General features: G+C 38.2%; 1 protein-coding gene across 10 annotated transcripts; it reads left to right on the top strand.

The window, feature by feature from the left end:
- The first annotated feature begins 7,911 nt into the window (after window positions 1-7,911).
- On the top strand, window positions 7,912-19,993 carry LOC137294125 (post-GPI attachment to proteins factor 4-like). 10 transcript variants are annotated; one of them, XM_067825089.1, is made up of 6 exons: window positions 7,920-8,047; window positions 12,222-12,271; window positions 12,729-12,930; window positions 16,131-16,242; window positions 17,309-17,383; window positions 17,671-19,993. In XM_067825089.1, the coding sequence occupies exon 6, from the start codon at window positions 18,211-18,213 to the stop codon at window positions 19,495-19,497; it is 1,287 nt and encodes a 428-aa protein (XP_067681190.1). In that variant the 5' UTR covers window positions 7,920-8,047; window positions 12,222-12,271; window positions 12,729-12,930; window positions 16,131-16,242; window positions 17,309-17,383; window positions 17,671-18,210; the 3' UTR covers window positions 19,498-19,993. The 10 variants fall into 10 exon arrangements, with proteins under 10 accessions (XP_067681193.1, XP_067681196.1, XP_067681190.1 ...); XM_067825092.1 differs by lacking the exon at window positions 16,131-16,242 and having other exon boundaries at window positions 7,912-8,047; XM_067825090.1 differs by lacking the exons at window positions 7,920-8,047; window positions 12,222-12,271 and adding an exon at window positions 12,085-12,162.
- Window positions 19,994-20,319: the final 326 nt, after the last annotated feature.

Here is a 20,319-nt window from a genome sequence, read left to right on the forward strand (position 1 = left end):
TCTAAACATAACCATTTTTTTCATTCATGCCATCACCTTCTGATATAATACTCAAATCTTTCCAGGCCAGATGTATTAAAATGACAGGAAGAGGTAATCCGGATAGAATCCAAAGAGACGCTCTAAGCTTAACACCAAAGTATGGAGGACTAAATATACCTATTGTAGATGAAATAATTTGCGCTCAAAATATATCTTGGATAAAACGACTACGAGAAGAAATACTAAACACCTGAAAACTGTAGAATATATCGAGCCGATCCTCAGTATATCATAAATAAAATGATCCTTTCAATTAGAAACACTTTTTCAAAGATGTCGTACAAGCACAGGGAAGGTATTTGGTTAAAAAATAAGTACATCTGGAAAATAAGGATTTAAAATGAGTCAATGTTTTTGCTTCAACATCCTTTTCAGAATTAGAGACCAGACAGTTTTTATTTAAATTGGTACGATGGAGTAATATACTATGATTTCTTTGACTCTGTTAGAATGGACTTTTATTCATATGAAGGAATGAATTACAAAGGATATTTGATATCAGAACTTTCTTAGATACCTGAGTATTATATCCTCTGTGAGGAAGTTTCTTAAGAGGAACAAGTTCTCGTTCGTAATTTCTGAGCAGTTTGATAAGATCACCATCAATGCATCCCCACTGCATAGTACAATGCAAGGAACAAAAGAATTTTACGCCTCACTACTTGATGTATGCTACAACAAATCATATGCACATAAAGGTGGGAAAGATTATTTCAGAAACAATATAAGTCCAAAATGTTGGAAGATATTTATCTATGACACACAGATGTAAAACAGGAGTGATCCAAGATGGTTGCATTACAAAACGGTTTATGGAATAATACCAACAAGTGTATTCTGGAGATTCATTTCTATGTACATTTTGCGGAAGAGAAGCTGAAACTGTCATGTATTTGTTATAGGATTATAGCTGTGTAAAAGGGCTTTGGAGACGTCTCATTAGTTGGCTGAAAATTGCTGCAGATAGAGAAATTAAATTTAAAGCAGAAAACATACTGTTAGGATTTCCAGGTAAACATAAGAACCCACTAAATGCCGTGTGCCTGATTGTACAACAGGTGATTGTCAACCAGTGTATGAAAAGTAAAAGCATTCAGTGAAGCATGCAAAAGAGACATTTATGAAATATTATGAGGCCCCCAGGGCCTACATATTCGAAGTTCTCTCGCTAAGACAGTCGTAAGAAAATGTTAATGTATGGCACTTACGACTACCTTAGTGCCAAGAGAGCTTTGAAAATCTAGGCCCAGATATGCAGCTTCTTGAACTCGCTCTAACAGCGAATATTTCTCCTTCTGGTCATATTTCCCTAAATTATTCGAAACGAAGTATTTCTCCCTAAACAATGTTATGTAATTTGCTTAAGCTCATAACATGAAAACATCTACTATTATCTCTTGTCTACCGGATACTTCATTAAAAGACTGACTGAGGTTAACATACTGAATGTGTGTGCGGGCTTGTGTGAACTTATAATACCCATTTGCAAATCTATACTTCCCAATCGATAGGAAAAGTGTGTACATCTTTATGAATATATGTGTGTACACAATTGGGTGAACATAGATTACCTATCTGAAAACTTCACCTTCCAGTTGGAAAGAAATACATGTACATCTTTACACTATGGCTGTATTATTTATGTGCAAATGCTTCATCTTTATACCATGTCTGTATTATTTATGTGCAAATGCTTCATCTTTATACCATGACTGTATTATTTATGTGCAAATGCTTCATCTTTATACCATGTCTGTATTATTTATGTGCAAATGCTTCATCTTTATACCATGTCTGTATTATTTATGTGCAAATGCTTCATCTTTATACCATGTCTGTATTATTTATGTGCAAATGCTTCATCTTTATACCATGTCTGTATTATTTATGTGCAAATGCTTCATCTTTATACCATGACTGTATTATTTATGTGCAAATGCTTCATCTTTATACCATGTCTGTATTATTTATGTGCAAATGCTTCATCTTTATACCATGTCTGTATTATTTATGTGCAAATGCTTCATCTTTATACCATGTCTGTATTATTTATGTGCAAATGCTTCATCTTTATACCATGACTGTATTATTTATGTGCAAATGCTTCATCTTTATACCGTGTCTGTATTATTTATGTGCAAATGCTTCATCTTTATACCGTGTCTGTATTATTTATGTGCAAATGCTTCATCTTTATACCATGACTGTATTATTTATGTGCAAATGCTTCATCTTTATACCATGACTGTATTATTTATGTGCAAATGCTTCATCTTTATACCATGACTGTATTATTTATGTGCAAATGCTTCATCTTTATACCATGTCTGTATTATTTATGTGCAAATGCTTCATCTTTATACCATGACTGTATTATTTATGTGCAAATGCTTCATCTTTATACCATGACTGTATTATTTATGTGCAAATGCTTCATCTTTATACCATGACTGTATTATTTATGTGCAAATGCTTCATCTTTATACCGTGTCTGTATTATTTATGTGCAAATGCTTCATCTTTATACCGTGTCTGTATTATTTATGTGCAAATGCTTCATCTTTATACCATGACTGTATTATTTATGTGCAAATGCTTCATCTTTATACCATGACTGTATTATTTATGTGCAAATGCTTCATCTTTATACCATGACTGTATTATTTATGTGCAAATGCTTCATCTTTATACCATGTCTGTATTATTTATGTGCAAATGCTTCATCTTTATACCATGTCTGTATTATTTATGTGCAAATGCTTCATCTTTATACCATGTCTGTATTATTTATGTGCAAATGCTTCATCTTTATACCATGTCTGTATTATTTATGTGCAAATGCTTCATCTTTATACCATGACTGTATTATTTATGTGCAAATGCTTCATCTTTATACCATGTCTGTATTATTTATGTGCAAATGCTTCATCTTTATACCATGTCTGTATTATTTATGTGCAAATGCTTCATCTTTATACCATGTCTGTATTATTTATGTGCAAATGCTTCATCTTTATACCATGACTGTATTATTTATGTGCAAATGCTTCATCTTTATACCGTGTCTGTATTATTTATGTGCAAATGCTTCATCTTTATACCGTGTCTGTATTATTTATGTGCAAATGCTTCATCTTTATACCATGACTGTATTATTTATGTGCAAATGCTTCATCTTTATACCATGACTGTATTATTTATGTGCAAATGCTTCATCTTTATACCATGACTGTATTATTTATGTGCAAATGCTTCATCTTTATACCATGTCTGTATTATTTATGTGCAAATGCTTCATCTTTATACCATGACTGTATTATTTATATACAAATGCTTCATCTTTATACCATGTCTGTATTATTTATGTGCAAATGCTTCATCTTTATACCATGTCTGTATTATTTATGTGCAAATGCTTCATCTTTATACCATGTCTGTATTATTTATGTGCAAATGCTTCATCTTTATACCATGACTGTATTATTTATGTGCAAATGCTTCATCTTTATACCATGACTGTATTATTTATGTGCAAATGCTTCATCTTTATACCATGTCTGTATTATTTATGTGCAAAAGCTTCATCTTTATACCATGACTGTATTATTTATGTGCAAATGCTTCATCTTTATACCATGACTGTATTATTTATGTGCAAATGCTTCATCTTTATACCATGACTGTATTATTTATGTGCAAATGCTTCATCTTTATACCATGACTGTATTATTTATGTGCAAATGCTTCATCTTTATACCATGACTGTATTATTTATGTGCAAATGCTTCATCTTTATACCATGTCTGTATTATTTATGTGCAAATGCTTCATCTTTATACCATGTCTGTATTATTTATGTGCAAATGCTTCATCTTTATACCGTGTCTGTATTATTTATGTGCAAATGCTTCATCTTTATACCGTGTCTGTATTATTTATGTGCAAATGCTTCATCTTTATACCGTGTCTGTATTATTTATGTGCAAATGCTTCATCTTTATACCATGTCTGTATTATTTATGTGCAAATGCTTCATCTTTATACCATGTCTGTATTATTTATGTGCAAATGCTTCATCTTTATACCATGTCTGTATTATTTATGTGCAAATGCTTCATCTTTATACCATGTCTGTATTATTTATGTGCAAATGCTTCATCTTTATACCATGTCTGTATTATTTATGTGCAAATGCTTCATCTTTATACCATGTCTGTATTATTTATGTGCAAATGCTTCATCTTTATACCATGTCTGTATTATTTATGTGCAAATGCTTCATCTTTATACCATGACTGTATTATTTATGTGCAAATGCTTCATCTTTATACCATGTCTGTATTATTTATGTGCAAATGCTTCATCTTTATACCATGTCTGTATTATTTATGTGCAAATGCTTCATCTTTATACCATGACTGTATTATTTATGTGCAAATGCTTCATCTTTATACCATGTCTGTATTATTTATGTGCAAATGCTTCATCTTTATACCGTGACTGTGTTATTTATGTGCAAATGCTTCATCTTTATACCATGTCTGTATTATTTATGTGCAAATGCTTCATCTTTATACCATGTCTGTATTATTTATGTGCAAATGCTTCATCTTTATACCATGACTGTATTATTTATGTGCAAATGCTTCATCTTTATACCGTGTCTGTATTATTTATGTGCAAATGCTTCATCTTTATACCATGTCTGTATTATTTATGTGCAAATGCTTCATCTTTATACCATGTCTGTATTATTTATGTGCAAATGCTTCATCTTTATACCATGTCTGTATTATTTATGTGCAAATGCTTCATCTTTATACCATGTCTGTATTATTTATGTGCAAATGCTTCATCTTTATACCATGTCTGTATTATTTATGTGCAAATGCTTCATCTTTATACCATGTCTGTATTATTTATGTGCAAATGCTTCATCTTTATACCGTGTCTGTATTATTTATGTGCAAATGCTTCATCTTTATACCATGTCTGTATTATTTATATGCAAATGCTTCATCTTTATACCATGACTGTATTATTTATGTGCAAATGCTTCATCTTTATACCATGACTGTATTATCTATGCCCAAATGCTTCATCTTTATACCATGACTGTATTATCTATGCCCAAATGCTTCATCTTTATACCATGACTGTATTATTTATGTGCAAATGCTTCATCTTTATACCATGACTGTATTATCTATGCCCAAATGCTTCATCTTTATACCATGTCTGTATTATTTATGTGCAAATGCTTCATCTTTATACCATGTCTGTATTATCTATGTGCAAGTCTTTCATCTTTATTCCATGTCTGTATTATTTATGTGCAAATGCTTCATCTTTATACCATGTCTGTATTATTTATGTGCAAATGCTTCATCTTTATACCATGTCTGTATTATTTATGTGCAAATGCTTCATCTTTATACCATGTCTGTATTATTTATGTGCAAATGCTTCATCTTTATACCATGACTGTATTATTTATGCCCAAATGCTTCATCTTTATACCATGTCTGTATTATTTATGTGCAAATGCTTCATCTTTATACCATGACTGTATTATTTATGTGCAAATGCTTCATCTTTATACCATGTCTGTATTATTTATGTGCAAATGCTTCATCTTTATACCATGTCTGTATTATTTATGTGCAAATGCTTCATCTTTATACCATGACTGTATTATTTATGCCCAAATGCTTCATCTTTATACCATGACTGTATTATTTATGCCCAAATGCTTCATCTTTATACCATGACTGTATTATTTATGCCCAAATGCTTCATCTTTATACCATGTCTGTATTATTTATGTGCAAATGCTTCATCTTTATACCATGTCTGTATTATCTATGTGCAAGTCTTTCATCTTTATTCCATGACTGTATTATTTATGTGCAAATGCTTCATCTTTATACCATGACTGTATTATTTATGCCCAAATGCTTCATCTTTATACCATGACTGTATTATTTATGCCCAAATGCTTCATCTTTATACCATGACTGTATTATTTATGCCCAAATGCTTCATCTTTATACCATGTCTGTATTATTTATGTGCAAATGCTTCATCTTTATACCATGTCTGTATTATCTATGTGCAAGTCTTTCATCTTTATTCCATGACTGTATTATTTATGTGCAAATGCTTCATCTTTATACCATGACTGTATTATTTATGTGCAAATGCTTCATCTTTATACCATGTCTGTATTATCTATGCCCAAATGCTTCATCTTTATACCATGACTGTATTATTTATATGCAAATGCTTCATCTTTATACCATGACTGTATTATCTATGCCCAAATGCTTCATCTTTATACCATGACTGTATTATCTATGTGCAAGTGTTTCATCTTTATACCATGTCTGTATTATCTATGTGCAAGTCTTTCATCTTTATTCCATGTCTGTATTATCTATGTGTATTGGCAGAACTTTATATGTCTATCTGTAACCCATGTTTTTCAAGTAAAAGGAAATAAATCTGACTGTTCCATCGACGTGGACGATAAAATGAACTTAGAATACCTATCTGTACACTATAACACCCAACTGAGACTAAAATTATGGATAGCCTCATGCATACAACTGTTCTAGCTATGTGCATGAATGACGGAACTACGAAAGGCTATCTGTAAATCCACCTTTTTTAGGTAAAGGGAAAAATTACATCTTTCTATATATGCATATGCATGTATATATGTATGTGCGTACACGAGTGAGTATATTCATATTACTGTAATATATATGTTGTAGAATGTGAACAAAAATGCAAAGAAAGAAAAAACTCAATCACTCGATTTCTGTCGTTGATGGAACACTCGAATCTATTTCCTTCGTCAAATTCTGTGGGTATTTTATGAACGCTTTACACTCTTAGTTGCATTATTTTGGAATCTCCAGACGTGGAGATACGATATGACTGGTGAACATTCATACCTGCATCGTATGTCACAACCTCGACAACTACCTTTAGTATCGTATAGCGGTATTCAACACAGTGACCTGAAATAGCACTGTTACACCATGGGTGGTACAATCGTGTTTGTGAATGTGTTCCGAGGATCTTTCAGCCTGTGTATCTTCATACAGACTGCCTTATTAACCGTATTGTGGTTGGTTAGCTCGTTGCATAATGTCGTCATGTTTATTAAAGTTGCGCTCAGTATTCCGGCAATGTGATGTCGGGCTGCTAATATTTCAGTGATTCCAACCCGATCCAGTCAGTGCAGCGTTGGTATATTATTTAGACAATATTGACAAAATCGCCTCGGTTTATAAGCTTAAGGAAATCCTCGGTTATGTTGTAATTTATGTATTCATTCTTCCCCAAGAACGGTGTGAATGTTAATATCATATTAAAACCATCATTTAGCGGCCTCCGAATGCCGCAATGTCAGACTATTTTTAATGATATCCTATGCAAAAAATCAAAGATCCGTGCTAGAATTGGTTTTCAGAAAGAGGTTATTAATGGGATCGGGAGGTCAGGCTCGCTGACTTGGTTGACACATGTCATTGGTTCCAATCATGATGTTGATCACTGGATTGTCTTGTCCAGACTCGAACGTTCACAGACCGCAGCCGTAAAGCTAGAATAAAGCCGAGTGAGATGTAAAAAATTATTTTTCTCCAGTAGTGCTTAGAGCACGATGGCCTAGCCATGTGTTCCGGTCCCTGCTCAAGATTTGACCTCACCTGAATGGCATTATGCAACTACAAGTTACGATAACCTAGAGCTGAGATCACTCTGTACAGCACCACCGAGTCCCGTATGTTATCGCACGAAGATAGAGTGACCTTTTCATGAGCACACCCGCATCTCAAGGCGACTTACCTTATCGCTGAATTTATTAGGGAGAGTTTTATGAGGTCAACGGACACGTTTTATGGTCGTCTTCTCACTGCATGGGATATGGCAGCTTAAAGGAAACGCGTGGAATTCGTTTGTTGGAATCAGAAAGATGAAGAAGGGTCGTTGAAAGGTAATGATGTTCTTTTTTCGCGGATGGTATATTAGTTGTCTACTGAGTCATATTGTTAGATACCTATGTAGGTCATGAAGCTCACGTATTAGCGTCATGATCGTGTTCACGGACACTTAAGAATATCTTTTGTTATCTCGATTGACAGTCGTAAAACATGTCTGTGACTAATTATTTAAGACAACTGTATCTTAAACACAAGCTATCATTCGAGTGTTTGCAATGTTTGTCCAAATCATTTGTTACAGGAACCATGGGCATAGAAACTCCGGAGAAAATGCAGTGTGACACCCACCCACCCACACTTGTGTTTACTGTCGCCCCCCCCCCCCCCCATCTCCTTTTCTCAATAGTGAGCGCGCACACGCACACGCACGCACGCACACACACACACACACACACACACACTACCACCCATTTCACAACAGCTGTATCCACCCCTGCATGATCTGACCTTAAGTCCCACCCTGCACCATTTACGATGTTTCACCCAACCCGACTCGTTATAGCGCGAGTAGACGCTACCGTTCGAAAACAAGTCACGTCCCATAAACGTCCCTGTTTACCACTGTTTATATGGTTCGAAATCTGTAAGCATACTATCACAACCGTGTTGTTGGTAGCCTCGATTTAATGTAAACTAACAGCAGTGTCAATCAGTGTAAAAGTTTCTAGAACACGTCTACCAGCCGCAGTTGGACTTAATCTTGACCTCAACATCCTAACTCTCATATGCTGCCTGGGTTACTACATGTTATCTCTGCCTGTTATCTAAGGATAACAATTTCTATCACTGCAAGTAAATCACCCTGCATTCATTTGATAGCCTGACATAAAATTAGTGAAGAGAGTTTTGTGTAGAAGTCAAACTTGTCTACTAATGAGAAACACGTTTCTGTGTATATATTTATTCCTTTATCACTAACGTTCTTGAGAGGCATTTAGAAGTTCGTTTTTAAGTAAAAGTCAAATATCCTGGTTGACAACTTCTCTATTGTATGTCGAAACGCTTCTGGGCTTTCCCTCGCCCCTTCGTCAGGTGAATTGAAACAAACACGATACATCAATGAGAATATATACTAATTGTACAAGAGGCCAGTGCTTCATGTGTCTACAATAAAGTGAGCAAGAAACAGGCGATGAAACAGATGAGATGTACAGATAATAGCAAGGGTTCATAAATCTCATCGCCCGACGCCCGGGACAAGTCGGTTTTCATTTCGGGCAATCAAAACTTGTTCGTAGGCTGATTGATATTTTCCGCTTATTGCATATAAACTTGAATTTTATTTCGTGTCTGCTCAAAATGTAGCTATTAAATTTCACAACGATAATAAAGTAGGGTTATCTTTCTTTACTATTTATCACTTTTCGCTTATAGTACAGTAAACTTTAACATCAAATACCAGGTTGATTTATTCTTTTATAACTTCATCATCATAATTATGTCATAAAAATCAGGGCAAGTGGAAAAATTAGTGAAGACAGTTTACTTTCTTAAAGTCACTTGCTCTGTGGCAAGTGGCTTTAAAACAACATTTTGAACCCCTGTTATTATGTACATTGGCTCGTGCCCACGTCTGCTAATCTCTTCCCCTGTGTGTACATATTATCAGTACGTTTCATGCAACACTGACTTCTTGTACAGTTAGTATAATCATTTAGATTATATAAGGGGAGATTGGCCTCAAGATCCACAAACAGTAACAAATGGTTTAACTGTGTGGTCATATAAACCTGCATGACGATGCAATTAAGGATCAACTTGAGGTCCGATAGATTTACTCTGTTAACAGCCCGCAATTGGCTGTGTCCTTTTAACCCTGGCTGGCAATGGCTATTATATTAGACAATGAAATTTTAAAAAACACACCTGTATATTTGCAATTAAATGTTTTCAACACGTACTCATGTTTTTCCGTGTGATTCTTTGACTCATTAGAAATGGCAAAATGATTGGAATCAATGCTGTACTTATGATGCTACTTGCTCATTTAGAAAACAACAACTGATTTATAAACAAAAATGTCTGTGCAAGCATGACCCTGCAATGTTTTATGTTGACTTTATCAAGGTCAGTGCCTCCATGTGACTGTATGACAGCCAACACTCTCCTCCTTATACCACATGTAAGCTTCCTGATCCTCTGAAGGAGCAGTCTGCGCCATTCAGCGTGTAAAGCAGCTTCCAGTTGGATCAGGATCCATACAGGAGGGTCCATTTGTTGCACAACACGACCATTAATGTCCCAGATATGTTCCAAAGGGTTACGATCGGGGTTCATTCACCCGTGAGATATACGTTTAACTAAGTTCTTTGTATATATTCTTGCCATACTTGTGCTTGTAGGTTAGATCATAATGGTAAAGTCTGGACCATTACAGCAATTTAAAGATTACACATTTAGGCTAAGTTTGGCAGGAGGATCTTTGAAGACGAGCATGTTCTTAAATGGAACGTGACGTCAGCAACGCCAGAAACGATACAGTTCATCCAAGATATTTTTCTAGCTGTCATCAATTATTCTTTTATCACACCGTGAAGGTGAACATGCATTCAGCAACCCTTAAGAACCTTCGGCTTGGCATAAAAGGCGACTATGCTTGCCCGTAAGAGGCGAGTAACGGGATTGGATGATCAGGCTCGCTCTTTGGTTGACACGTGTCATCGGGTCCCAGGTGCGCAGATCGATGCCCATGCTGTTGATCACTGGATTGTCTGGTCGAGACTCGATTACAGACAGCCGTCATATACTTGAAACATTGCTGAGTGAGGCGTAAAACTAAACTCACTCACTATATGGCAAACATGGGTTGCTCAAGGCCTAGTCTATCTCGGACCTTCACGGATCTCACGGGCAGGTCAAAAAGTGGAAAGGTTATGGCACCTGTGTTAAGGGATAGTCCGTGAATTATCACGGTTCGCTGTTTCGAAAGGCGAAACAATACATTATGCTGCACGTTTGAGCGTAAGAGTGCACAAATCAATTGTAACCATAGCTACCAGACAATGGGTCATTGTGCAATGGGTTCATATTGAAAAATTAATCTTTTTCCGTATGTTAGACTTTGAACATACGGATCACACTTGTAGTGTAATTTCAGGTGCATGTTGGCAGTTCATTGAGAGCAAAAAAGCAAACAACGCAAGCGAATCCAGTTACCTCCCTTTGACCAATGCATTCAGATATGTCTGTTATTTTCCCAATAACATTTTTATCTCATTGTGCGAAGTTTAAAGTTGATATCTGCGTGTCTTCTCGTGTATATATATGCACTACGTAACCTATAGCCTTTAGAGAGGGAATCTTGCCTTAGGCTAACATCATAAATGAAGTCATAATCCCTGTGTATAAGTGACCCGTGAAGGTCCCGAGGTAGAACAGGTCTTCAGCAACACATGCTTGTCATAAATGGTGTCTGAGCTTGTCATAAGAGGCGACTAACGGGGTCGGGTGGTCAGGTTCGCTGACTTGGTTGACACATGTCATCTGGTCCCAGTTGCGCAGATCGATGCTCATGCTGTTGACCACTGGATTGTCTGGTCGAGACTCGATTATTTGCAGACCGCCGCCATATGGCTGAAATTTTGCTGAGTGCGGCGTAAAACTAAACTCACTCACTGTGCATAAGTTCAAAATGTGTATAAAAGTCGCTCATGGTTAGGGAAATTTCAGCCGGGCCAGTACATTTCCAAACTCTCTGATGTGAATTTTCGTTTTATTTTATAAATATAGCACTCTCAGACTTGTAAATTTATAACATATTTTTAAATCATGGAAGAATATGGTCTGATAAAATGATCATATTATTGACAGATCAATGATGAAACCCGTGTTTGCCGATAATGTCTTATTCTCGTGTATTTTTATGATAGTTTGATTAGTTTCTTCATTCAAATTTAGTGCTAGTGGGTTAGCATTTCGTGGACTAGTAACTTTCAGGCATAGCTAGTCGGACTGGCAAGCAAAATTTGGAAACGATTTCGCGCACTGCTCAGGTTTGTTCCCGTGATGCACGAGGAAGTCGTGCGGAAGGGACGTAATGTGTTTTCCACGCATGCAGCACGACTGTTAATATCACCCATCAAAACAACAGTAACGTTCACCCATATGTGTTAGTATCCTACTGCATTTTCATAAATATATTCAGATATGTCTTTTTCTAAATCCTAGTGATCATTTCGGTGGGAAAGAAGTGCTACAGTGTATTTCGATAGCTGCAGGTAGGTAACTGGTTTAACCACGATGTATTTGCTATATGTTGTCACCGTAGATGTACGGATGCTTTACTTACGTACGTTGTCACCATATCTGTAAGCATATATATATATATATATATATATTCCGTATATGCTATTGCCAAGTGGGCATGTGAATACTTTATTTACCATAATTTGTCACCGTGAAGGTATGAATGCTTTACTTATCGTACGTGGTCACCGTAGTTGTGTGGATGTTTTACTTATCGTACGTGGTCACCGTAGATGTGTGGATGCTTTTCTGACATGCCCAGTCACCGTAGAGTATGGGTTCTTTACTGACGTGCCTAAGTGTATCGGTGCTTTACTCGCGCAAATTGTCAACATAGGTGCATTGATGCTTTAGTTAACATTAGTCTCCACCATAGGAGGATGAATGCTTTAATACTCACCGTAAATTGTTCCGTCGGTTTATGCACAGTTCGCTTGCCACAAGCTGTCGCCGTAGTCGCCTGACTTTCCGTATGTTATCGGCATGAAGCAGACGTTGTCCGATCCTAACACGGATCATACACCTCGACAACATGATGAAGCACGACTCGACCGTACAGTGAAAACATTGCGTGAGGAACAGTGCTTTTCAACAAAGAACTAAGAAATCTCACTCTACCCAGCTCTGGGAGGTAGGAGAATTACCCTTTTGGTAAACCATCAACACGCTTCTTCCTAGTGCTGTGAGTACTATGCAGTGAGCTGTATGTGATAATACTCTGATCAGTACATGCGCTATGAGCAGTGGAAATTGCGGATGGGGAAATAATGTGGGCAGACTATTGATAACGCTTCACAAAATCAACAAAAGTAGGGGCGCAGTAAGTCTTGTCATTTCAAGATTTGTACGTAACGGGCCGCTGGGGTAGCCGAGTGGTTAAAGCACTTGCTCGTCCCATCGTAGACCAAGGTTTGATTCCCTAGAGGGGTGGAACGTGTGAAGCCCATTTCTGATGTCGCCCACTGTGATATTGCATGGATATTGCTAAAAGCGGCATAAAATTATTCTCACTCATTCTCGCTTGTTCGTAATGCCTGCCTGTTTCTCAATTCGTACGCATTTACAGGAAGCCGGTCTTTAATTGCAAGAGGATTCGTGCGACAGTGCCATAACTCGATCTTACATATGTGCTGATGTGACATGCGTGTTAATATTCCTTAGGTATGTGTGTAGTAAGTGGGGGTTACCCTGCTGTACGTGGAGATCAGTCTGAAGGTCTGGAGATCAGTGGAGGTCTGTGTGTAGTACGTGGACATTTGTGTGCAGTGTAGTCGAGTAGTATATCTGTTGTGCGTGGTGGTCTGTCTGTATTAAGTGGACGTCTATGTATAGTACGTGGAGGTCTGTGTGTAGTCGAGTAGTATATATGTTGTGCGTGGTGGTCTGTCTGTATTAAGTGGAGGTCTATGTATAGTACATGGAGGTCTGTGTGTAGTCGAGTAGTATATATGTTGTGCGTGGTGGTCTGTCTGTACTAAGTGGAGGTCTATGTATAGTACATGGAGGTCTGTGTGTAGTCGAGTAGTATATATGATGTGCGTGGTGGTCTGTCTGTACTAAGTGGAGGTCTATGTATAGTACGTGGAGGTCTGTGTGTAGTCGAGTAGTATATATGTTGTGCGTGGTGGTCTGTCTGTATTAAGTGGAAGTCTATGTATAGTACATGGAGGCCTGTGTGTAGTCGAGTAGTATATATGTTGTGCGTGGTGGTCTGTCTGTATTAAGTGGAGGTCTATGTATAGTACGTGGAGGTCTGTGTGTAGTCGAGTAGTATATATGATGTGCGTGGTGGTCTGTCTTTATTACGTAGATGATATGATATTGCTGGAATATTGCGTAAAGCGGCGTAAAATTGAACTCACTCACCCTGGTAAACAGAGGGTGTCGGATACACAAGCGAGTATGCTGTTGCTTCAGGTTTCAGAAAGAGCAATGATTTCCTAGCTAGATCAATATGACACGCGAGTGTATTAATTTATTTATGACCCATAGGATGCAACGTGATGAATCAATTCCATTATGCAGCTGTATCGTGTCCTATATAGATATTGAGTCAGGCATGAGTATCGCCATGGCCTGATCCAGCTTCACAGCGAATACAATGGCACATTTAAACAATACGTTTATTGAAAGACTACTCAAACCATGAAGGCTTTGGACATGGCAAATATGGATCAAATGTAACATCAATAACACATTACAAAATATTAATGTACGCACGCAAATACACACACACACACACACACACACACACACACACACACACACACACACACACGGAATTTCCAACTTTCAATTTTGTATCAACCAGAAGCAGTAGACTCTCCAAACATAAGTTGATGTTCCCTTAAACAAAGACACAAAACTACAGCAAGTATATAAGAAACTCTCTATCAAGACAAATGAGGCATCGTCACACAATGCAAGACAATTCAGACTTCAAAATGAAGAATGAATGACAATCAAGAAAGAAATCAGACTCCGTTAGACAAATTAGACACCATTAGAAATGTTAGTCATAACATTAGAAAACTCAGACATCAGAAGACATCACACATAACAGACATCATTGGAAGAATCAGACATCAGCTGACAAATCAGATACCAGCTGACAAATTAGACATCAGCTGACAAATCAGATACCAGCTGACAAATCAGACATCAGCTGACAAATCAGACATCAGCTGACAAATCAGACATCAGCTGACAAATTAGACATCAGCTGACAAATTAGACATATCGGTCATGACAAGCATCATCAGACATATCAGACGTCGTCAAATATATCAGAAATGTTTCATTACCGATATATCAGACGTCATTGGACAAATTAGACGAATATGTGGACAACGAACATACGAGTATGACGAATTAAAATCAGATAATTCCTGTAAATTGGATTAACCGAAGTTTAATGTACGTTATGTAACTGTTAATATATATTGTTTGCTTTGTTGTGTTATAGGGTTTATGAATGAAGGTTTAATGTAAGAATATGTCACGTGTCATCTCTGGATCATGTTTATTTTCAAACAAACATATCGTCCTGGTACGACTGACATTATTTCGTTCTGTTGTATGCTGAAGTAAACATTTATGTAAAAAGTTCTACATTTCGATGAGATCACGGTGTCCAGACAGATGCAAAATATGAATATGAGTTTCACACATTGTAACCATTGATGAACTGAACACGGGTCTTTAGCGTGATGAGTGAACGCTTTAACCACCAGGCTACCCCACCGCCCGAGGCAAACGGTCACGAATAGATAATTCGGACACATGGACAAGATAGACAGTTCGGACAAGAAGTCAGACATGCACAGACACTATGAAAGACAGTAGAACAATACCTCGGGAACTTCAATACTAAAGCAAGCTCACGACGAACTGGTATATCGGGTTGTAAATAGGGAGGTAGACGGAGTACACGGGTGAGGGTGAGGGCAGTATATCGGGGTCACAGGTGTAAATAGAAGGTGGACGAAGTACACTTTAATACAAATGGCAGTATAACGGGGTCACGTGTATGTGCACATAGAACGGAAGACAGGTGCACTCTAGTTTTTAGATATGTGAACTCCAAGGGTGATGGCAGTATCTCGGGGTCACCGGAGGATGAACTCACAGAGAGGTCACAGATTTTGCCCATTTCTTACAAAAGGAAATCATATTAATGACACAGAATTTGACTAAATTAGTCTTTAGAATATTCAACGTCCTCTGTCTGTGATTGATAGAGATGGAGTATTTTATGCTGTATCTTACAATTTGAAAGTATATTATTTTCTGCAAACTCTAGAGAGCTTGTTGATCTCACGTCTGATTCAGAGGCAAACCCCAATCGATCATCTATGTTTACTGAACGTCACTACTGGACAAACAAAAGGGTTATCTGCCCTTGACAGACGACAAATGTCCGCGGGACAGACACACCTTGACAGTAAGTACACATATTTTACCTTGGTCGTTTAAAACACCCTTGTTTTGTTTCAAGTACGCTTAAACTGTCAGTCAGTAAAAGCAGGGACGTCGTCAACGATAAAAACATGTGGCATTCTACACTGCTACATGACACACACGTGTCTGTAGACCTACTGTGTGACACTGTCTGCACACCTACTTGTGTGATGGGTGGCCTATGTGGCACGTGCGTGACATGGCATACCTACTTGTGTGAAACTGTCTGCAGACCTACGTGTGTGACACTTTCTGAAGACTAAATTATGTGACGCTTCCTGCAGGCGTACTGGCCCGTCCATAAGAAGACATTTTTAAGTCCAGACTTAAAACTCACTTTTTCACAGCATACTACTAATTATTTCAGCTGTAAATACTCCATTGTAAATATTCTGTAGCGCTTTGAGCATGCCTTAGGGTGTGGAACAGGCGCATTATAAGTATGCATTTATTAGTATTATGGATTAGGCCTACTGTAAATTGCTGATTGAAATAGGATGAGGTGACAAAATCTGACATAAGCGTAACCGGTGTGAGAAATACACCTAGTGAAATTACAGTATGTAACAACACAACGTGAACACACAATTTTCTTAGTAAACACGGTGTGTTTTATTTCCCTTTTCGGAAACCTACTTGCGTGAAGTTAAATATTGTCGTTAAAACGCTTTAAATTTTGGTCAGGGTGTGAGTGGTGTGTGTGTTGCAGTGAGCAGTTAGAGGAGTGATTTATGAAAATCCCTGACGCGACGACGCCTGTCCCGATCGGAATTTATTGAGCTGTTCATGCATTAGGCTCTTGCCTGTGAAAGTTGTTGACTCGGTCACCCACACCGATGTGAGACTATCCCGTATCTAACTACCGTGTGCTTGACTGACGTCACACAGGTAGGGTCGTCCTATAATGTGCGCTACTTATGGATACCACCAGTTCTGGTTTTCTCATGTCATTGATATGAGCTAAATATATCAATTGATTTGTTCACAGACAATATTTGGATACTGATAGGGTATGTGTGTGTTTAATTGATGGTGATGTTATGTTCTAGGATGATGAGATCGACTTCAGCTGAATTTCCATTGAATGGGTCGAGACGGCCGAACTAACGATGAAAATAGCAGAGGTGATATATATTGTAATGACGTATCTGTGTCATTCAGAGCTTCTGTGACATGTTATCTGCGACACAGCATGTATACATTCATACATACATGCATGCATGCAAGCACGCACATACATTAGTTCCCAATCCATGTTTGTGAATGTTTGATGGCTCTCAGAACATGTAACATACCTACCAGTCCATGAAATTAGTGTCCAAGAAAGTCTATTTCTTAACCATACACAAGTACTTATAGAGTGCCACAACAGCACATGAATACCCTTCATAACATCATCTTTCTCTTCCAGCTGGTGCAAACGTACTTGTATGATGGGTGGCCTATATGACGCATCTGTGACACTGTCTGTAGACCTACTTGTGTGACACTGTCTGCAGACCTGCTTGTGTGATGGGTGGCCTATATGACGCATCTGTGACACTGTCTGCAGACCTACTTGTGTGACACTGTCTGCAGACCTACTTGTGTGATGGGTGGCCTATATGACGCATCTGTGACACTGTCTGCAGACCTACTTGTGTGAAACTGTCTGCAGACCTAAGTGTGTGACACTTTCTGAAGACTAAATTATGTGACGCTTCCTGCAGACCTAAGTGTGTGACACTTTCTGAAGACTAAATTATGTGACGCTTCCTGCAGACCTAAGTGTGTGACACTTTCTGAAGACTAAATTATGTGACGCTTCCTGCAGACCTAAGTGTGTGACACTTTCTGAAGACTAAATTATATGACGCTTCCTGCAGACCTACGTGTGTGACACTTTCTGAAGACTAAATTATGTGACGCTTCCTGCAGACCTACTGGTGTGACGGGCCCGTCCATAAGAAGTATGTGGCGATGGACAACGATACTTCGGCTTTGCCCCATCAAGAGAGGACACATTGGTACCGTGGTAGTGATGTTCTCCCTGCAGTTCCTGGTGCTACTTCCACTAGTCTGTCACGACATGCCCTTCTCTGTCTACTTCGAACTGGCAACAGGAAGAACCCAGGCATCCAAACAAGCTGCATCACTGAACAGAGATAGGGTGAGAAGGGCACGACATTACATAGAAAACACTTACACAGACAACCCTGTTTACTACACGCGCATGCCAGGAAACGGCAACCAATTGTTCCTAGCTGTATCCATAGTGACAGTGAAGAGGGCTGAAAGTAAAGATGCCAACCAAACCATAGAATACCTTATACAATCTGCTGCAGCTCTAGACCAGTTCGCGAAAAGTGTGGAATTTATGGGCAGGACGTTTGTATTTGTCTGCAATGTTGATTTGAAACCTCTCACACACAAAGACGCTGTATATCTCAAGGAATATCTCCCATTTACAGAGCGATATGGATCTTCAAACTTCCACTCGTGGGACTTTAATGTTCCCAATAACAATACACTCACCTACAGGCAAATGCTTCACAAAGATGTGTATGATAAGGAGACGTATGACTATATGTACTGCATGCAAGTTGCCAAGTCCCTTGGATCCAGGTATATAATGATGGTTGAGGATGATGCTGTCGCCCACAAAGACCTCGCCCAAGTGCTACACTACACGCTAAAGAACCGCTTGGGTCCAGATGCAGATCAGCAGCAAAATAAGAGTTTCGCTTATTTAAAACTGTATTACCCTCAGAGATGGCAAGGCTTTGCGAATGAGCTGACTCGTCTTCTCGACTTGTTAAGTCTTGGTTGTGTTGGTGGGGGTTGTTTTGTACTCATCCTGTACATATGTACATTTCTTGTTCGGGGAAGACTGAGGGTGAAACTGTACGGGTGGTATTTCCTCATAGGTATGGTCTTCGTGATGGTTACTGCTATTGCAGTTGGTCGGCAAAACGTCCTTGACCTGAGGAGAGTGTCCAAACATTTGTATCAATTCCGTCCCTCTCCGGGGTGCTGTACACAAGCCATGCTTTACCCCTCCCACATTGTGGAGTCCCTGGTGTCTCACCTCGCCGCCGCACCTACCGGCATCCACACCGACCTCTCCATTTACAACTTCACGCGGACCACGGGCATTCCGGCGTTCCAGTTGGAACCGAACTTGTTCTACCACGTGGGCATGCAGACGTCATTGCAGCTGGGTAACAAACGTCCAGAGGAGTTCCTGTTTCACGTATGATAAGTGAGTGAATGAGTTTAGTTTTACACCGTACTCAGCAATATTTCAGGTATAGGAGGCGGTCAGTAAATAATCGAGTCTGGGTCATATAATCAGGCATGAGCATCTATCCACGCACTTGGGATACGATGACATGTGTCAGCCTTGTCAGCGAGTCTGACCACCCGATCCCGTTAGTCGAATCTTACAAGTGTGAGTTACTGAAGATCTTTTCTACTTGAATGGTACTCACATGTGATGAAGGACAGAGGATGGACATATATATACCTGGGTGATGTACTGGGGTTTTGTTTGTTTGTTTGTTTTTTGGGGGGTTTTTTAAGTGCCTAATTTTAATGTTTCATATATTTATATTAAAATATTTTCTATTTGTTATACATGAGCGGGATGGGAAATTTTTTCTCATGTGACTTGTTACCAACTTGTACTGACACCTTTTTAAAAGGGTTATATTTCTGGTTCATAATCAATGTTGTTAATAAATATTCCTAGCCTATGTGGTTATTGCATGCTGGTATTCCTCCTAGTTTTAAAATACAACGAATTCAAGGGGTTCAACGTTTTATGAAAGTTTCAACATTTTAAAAACTGAAACCAGTCCATACTGACACATCTTGTATTTGGGATTATACTTCTACGGTAAAATGCAGATTTTAGTTATTTCTGATATATTGAGTCCTGCCACAGAGTCAAGCACCTAATCGTCTGCACTCGACCCTCTGACCCATTCTCCTATCACAACTTCCACCAAATTTGAAGTTGGACAGCTGTTACGTGCCCCTCTGATAAATGCACATTGGCACTTCCTCCTTAGCCGGGACA

The sequence above is a fragment of the Haliotis asinina genome, chromosome 8 (genome assembly GCF_037392515.1).
Source record: "Haliotis asinina isolate JCU_RB_2024 chromosome 8, JCU_Hal_asi_v2, whole genome shotgun sequence".
Classification (NCBI taxonomy): domain Eukaryota; kingdom Metazoa; phylum Mollusca; class Gastropoda; order Lepetellida; family Haliotidae; genus Haliotis; species Haliotis asinina.

Excerpts from the sequence above, each read along its gene's own strand:
- LOC137294125 (XM_067825092.1), top strand. The coding sequence starts at position 18,211 with ATGTGGCGATGGACAACGATACTTCGGCTTTGCCCCATCAAGAGAGGA.